Source organism: Physeter macrocephalus, chromosome 10 (genome assembly GCF_002837175.3).
Source record: "Physeter macrocephalus isolate SW-GA chromosome 10, ASM283717v5, whole genome shotgun sequence".
In the NCBI taxonomy this organism is placed as follows: Eukaryota; Metazoa; Chordata; class Mammalia; order Artiodactyla; family Physeteridae; genus Physeter; species Physeter macrocephalus.
The window spans coordinates 13,735,962-13,741,335 of record NC_041223.1 but is presented as its reverse complement, the minus strand read 5'-3'; the positions used below and the strand labels follow the sequence as shown (position 1 = coordinate 13,741,335).

At 36.5% G+C, this 5,374-nt stretch overlaps 1 protein-coding gene across 1 annotated transcript in view; it reads left to right on the top strand.

Moving 5' to 3' along the window:
- Positions 1 to 229: 229 nt before the first annotated feature.
- MYCT1 (MYC target 1) overlaps positions 230 to 5,374 on the top strand; it is a 15,585-nt gene continuing 10,440 nt past the window's right edge. The window contains exon 1 of the mRNA XM_007101738.3: positions 230 to 413. Coding sequence (XP_007101800.1) covers positions 230 to 413 — 184 coding nt within the window. The remainder of the gene's footprint in view (positions 414 to 5,374) is intronic.

Sequence of the window (5,374 nt, the reverse complement as noted above, 5' to 3'; positions counted from 1 at the left end):
TGGAATCTTCCTCTGTATCAGTAGAGAAGAGGAAAGAACACGAAAAGGAGCCTCTTATCCCCAAAGCAGTTTGGAGATGGTGGAAAGGAGGGTACTTAGCAATTCAGCTGAGGAAATGACGAGAAGGAAATTGTTTTGTGTCTCAGGAACCGTGTGGAATTCCAAGATAAGAAAAACAGTTGCTAATTTGAGTATAAAAGCAGGAAACATGATATACTTATTTCCTTTTATGCAAACACAAGTATACGAGGGGTTGTGTGAAAATTATTTTTCTCTTGCTGAACCACAAAGACATAAAATCAAAGTGCTTCTTTTGGACATACTGGTTTTTCTTCTTGCGCTTCTCTTCCTTGTGGATATTATGGCTAATAACACAACAAGTTTAGGGAGTCCATGGCCAGAAAACTTTTGGGGTAAGATTTTCTTTAACTGTTTTTAATTTAAAATTAAGATGCAGAGAAATGTACTGACTAAAAGTTATTGAAACATTGGAAATCTCTGAGCCATTTTGTTTATGGTAAATTGATTACCTAAATTTTTCATAGATTTATTACAAAAAATTTGTTCATAGAAAATGTCCATAAAGTGGGCTATGAAGCCATTCAAGGAGAATCTGGGCAACACGTATAGATTATGGCTGGTGTTACAAATCATAAGAAAATAATAGGGAATGCTAGTTAGAAAACGATAAGAATAAAACTGAGAAAAAATGTGTAAGTCATTGCTGTTTGGAAATTGATAACTGATTTGTTGGAAAATTAAGTTTTATTTGTCTTACGGTTATATAGATTATGTATCTTGTTTAACGGAATCGAGAATTTCTATAGAGATTATTTTAACTTACATTGTCAATGTTATAGTCTTTAATTTCCAAAGTGAATCTAAATAATAAATCTGTATTGAAGGAGTGTGATGACATGATTAAATAAGAAATCATGTTATGAAATTAGATGAAAAAACTGTAATAGAACAAGTGGAAATAACACCACAAATAACGTTATAAAGAAAGCCTATCAAGGGGAAAAAGGGAACAATACAAGAGTAGCTTTGGGCTGGGTTCAGACACAGCTTCTAGTCCGTCAGCAGCAGGATGGAGCTGAGGTCAGAACCACGAGTCTTCCAAGGCTGGAGACACAGGGAGGAAGGGCTGAGACGTGAAATTGACACGGATGCTTGGGCTCTCGGGGAAATTTTAAAAATAAAGGGGGCAAGCTGAGTTAAATCCAGAAAAAAACTTGAAAGGAGATAATGGCGTTTATGAAGAGATCGATAGCCCTATTTATTGGTCCAGAACAAATGTTTCATCTTCACAGAGAACTATTTCAGACTTTTCGTTGGGATTCCAAGGTACGTTTTGGGAACTATCAGGTGAAAAATGAGCGGTGATGCTGCCTGCTCCTAACAACCTACCTGGTCGTCCCCCATCACAGAAATCTGCATGGAAGGAATCAATGAATTCTTTTTTTCCATCAACATTTATGTTTGTTTCAAGTCTGAAAATGAGGGATATTAATAAACATCATAATGTAATTATCAAAAAATTAAGAAAAAGAAAGCAAATTATACTTGCATATCGTAAAGAACGGCTTTGGTAATAAGTTATTCTGTGTAGAAACCAACAGACAATAAATCTTTGAATTGTGGGAGTCTTACTTATATTGGTTTCTTACAATACAGTTTGCCGTCCTCCTTTACAGAGAAAGTGCATGTGCTAAACACACGCTAAAAAATAGCTAGAGTGTGTTTATCTTAAATTCATCACTGCAAAAATAAGTAACTATATAGATTATTCAAAAGTAAAGTAATTCTTACTGCAAAAAATAATCTGTAAAAGCCAAATCAATTTTTTTCAGGCCATTCAAAGTTAAATTTCAGGTTTACTTAAAGACTTAAGGAAAAAAAATCATTATCTACTGATTAAAACATGGATAATGATCATAAAATAAGCCTCAATTAAAAACAGAATGTTTAATTGGAGTCTATTTACCAATCCTGAAAATTTTTTTTAAATATAGAAATCTATGCTTAAGAAAGAATTCAAACTTATTGTTCCAAAGATAGTTCCTAGTGTTTCTTTATCTTACTTTGTGAATACAACAGAAAATAGAAAATAGATGGAAATAATGAAAACCAGGAAGGGGAGTGTTACCTTGATAAGCATTAACAAAGCCAAACAAATATGTTGAGTAGATATAATGTTATAACGTTTGATGATATGGGGAAAATATATAAAAGATCACATTAGTTCTTCTGGGGTTCAAGAAAATATCAAGTATAAAATGCAAAAATGTAAATGTGAATATATGAAATGTAAAAACTTCTTAAAATATAAATGTTGATCTTTTAAATTTTTATTTCCTTTTTGTATCTAAATTGATATCTACATCACTGTCTCCGCAAAAATATTATTTGAAAATCTTATGAAGTACAGTGCAATACATTGCCTATTGCTTCCAAAATCAATTGTCTGCTTGGCACTTTGAATTCAGAGAATAGAGAAACAACAGTTTAGAAAAGCAAAAACTTGTACATTTAACCATATGAATTTCCCAAACTTAGGCTGCATAAAAGTTGTTTTCCAAATATAGTTTTCCTGATTTACTTTAATGAATGTTGAAAAATAAGATAATGATACCAGGTTATTACCAATAGTGATAGCTTGAAGTTTTTTGATGATCACCCATTAAAACTTATTAAGTGTTGTGCAAACATTACAGTAATTAGTGCAAAAGTGGGCAATAAAGTTGGCCTGAGAGTGACAACACAGCTGAAGACCACCACCTTGCATTTCTCACTTTTGCTTTCTTTGATGCATTTCCCTTCCCTACAACATCCCCCATGAAAGCAGCAGGAAACATAACCTGTGAAAGTTTGCTGCACTCTGCTTTAATGAAATAGACAAGGGTTGTTAAACTTGGTTAATTTTTTGGTATTCAGAGTCTTAAAGAAAACCATCTGGTTATGCTTCTTGCCTTACCACTTGTGTTTTTCCCTTTTGGCTAGCATTGTGAAAAATTGGGGAATTTATTGGTCTAGGAACTTGCATTTATTCACCTCATTTAATCCTCACCAAAACTATAATGTCTGTCCTCAAGAAGATTATACTCTTGGAGGAGATTATGTGTCCATAAATATGCAAATATATGCCTATACTGTCATGGAATAATACAAGATAATGTACATTAAAATGGCAATGATTGTTAAGAGTTAGAAAGACAAATATGGCAGAAACGGTCCCTAAATCCTCCTTAGAAAAAAAAAAAATGAGGCTTCATCTGTTCCTATAAATCAGATGAGTTTCAAATAGGGAGACAATTGTAGGAAGAACATTGTAGTCATTCATTTTTCCTACATTAACTTATTAACTCATCCTTTCATCCGTTTATCTATCCAGTTCATTAGTTTACTCTGAAGCATTGACTGACCACTCCTTATATATTAGTCAATGTGTCAGGTGTTAGTGAGATAAATAAGGCATAGCTGGAAATTTCAGGGAGTTCAGGAGAAGTGTTATCAGCAAATATGCAGAAGTAAAAACACACAAGCCGTATTTGTGGAGAAGTGTGAATGACTTGAGAAAGATTTGTGTAGTTTTGAAAGTCACTGTAAAAGTTTGACATGATTTAACGTAATTATTTTCAATTTACTTACTTCAAGTCTCCCCACTTTCCTCTTCCTTAGGACTTTTCTCTAAAGTTGGAAAGGGACAGTGGTGGTAGCTATACACTATCAAGGTTATTGGAAGGAGAGGGCCATTGGTTCTCGATCAAGTTTCAGTCTCTGCTGACTACTGATGTGTATTTCTCATCCGCTTTAGGGGAATTGCCCTTTCTTCTTGCCTCCGCTGCTGAGGGCTCTTACCATGAAATTTGACTCGTATGGTCTGTGCAACATTTGCTAATGTCATAATTTTTCCTTTCTGGTCTACTGGCTCTTATTCACGTACTTTTCCTTCTGTGTCGGTAGCACAGAGCAATGAATGCTGAACGCTCTCCCATAACCCTGCAGCTGTGGGAATTTGGACTGTATATCAGACCCCTAGACTGGATATACTAATGTCCACACCTCCTCATTCCTCCTCCGCTTTTCGGCGACCCAGAGTTTCTCAGAGGGGATTGTCATCTTTCCCATCTGGATCCCCCTAAGAAGCTGGGAATGGATACCAATTTCTCTGGCATTCCCTAAATCAATCTGTAGCTCATCACAGGCAGAGATGGAGTGATGGCCCCTTCTCCAGAACTCTTACTGGTCACATAGATTATAGCCCTTCTTCTCTCTCCAAAACATCTCCTCTTTACACTGCTTCTGAAAGTTTACTTGTTACGGATTGAATGTTTATGTCTCCTCCACCGTTCATATGTTGAAGCCTTAACCCCCAATGCAGTGTTATCTGGAGATAGGACCTTTGGGTGTAATTTGGGTTAAATTAGAGGATGGGGATGCCATGATGGGGTTAATGGCCTTAAAAGAAGAGGAAGAGATAGTTCTCTTTCTCTCTCCGTCTGCATGTATGCACTGAGGCAAGGACGTGGGCTCTCTCCAGAACCTGATCATGCTGGCACCTGGATCTTGGATTTCCTAGACCCCAGAACTGTGAGAAATAATATCTGTTGTTTAAGCTACCCAGTCTATGGTATTTAAAGGGCAGCCCAAACTGACAAGGGCATGACTCGTAGACCATGGTTTATTTTTCCCAGTACAGTTCACTATAGTAAAAAGGTATGTTCTCGAGTCCTTTAGGCTCTTAGCATTTTGAAACTGCAACAAACAAACAAAAAAAACCAAAACACTTTTCTCTGTCTCACATTGTCTAGTGATTGCAGTAAAACAATTGGTTTTCAAGACTATCATCTATTCTCTGTATTTAATAATCCTATTCCCAATTCTAAACATTAACTTTTTCTTTATTTTGGGTATCCTTGATAACAGCCCTAATCCTCTACCAGATAATTGAGATGGAGGATTGTTAGTTGATTTGTTGGACAATCAAGTGCAGTCAAAGGGCAGAAAACCTTGGTTAATAGCTGAAAATTTTATTCCTTAACCTGTGGAAAGATATGTCACTTGGAGACCTACCTCAGCAGATGGGAGTAGGTTGTTTCCAGAGAGGTTGAGGAGGGAGAAAGCTTTGCTGGGCATGCGCACCCCAATGATGTTCTTTATATTGCCTCTTCCCAAAGAGTAAACAAATACTGACTATATTTCAAATTCATATCTTTAATTTCCTTTTTTTTTTTTTTTTTTTTTTTTTTTGCGGTACGCGGGCCTCTCCCTGTTGTGGCTTCTCCCGGTGCGGAGCACAGGCTCCGGACGCGCAGGCTCAGCGGCCATGGCTCACGGGCCCAGCCGCTCCGCGGCACGTGGGATCCTCCCG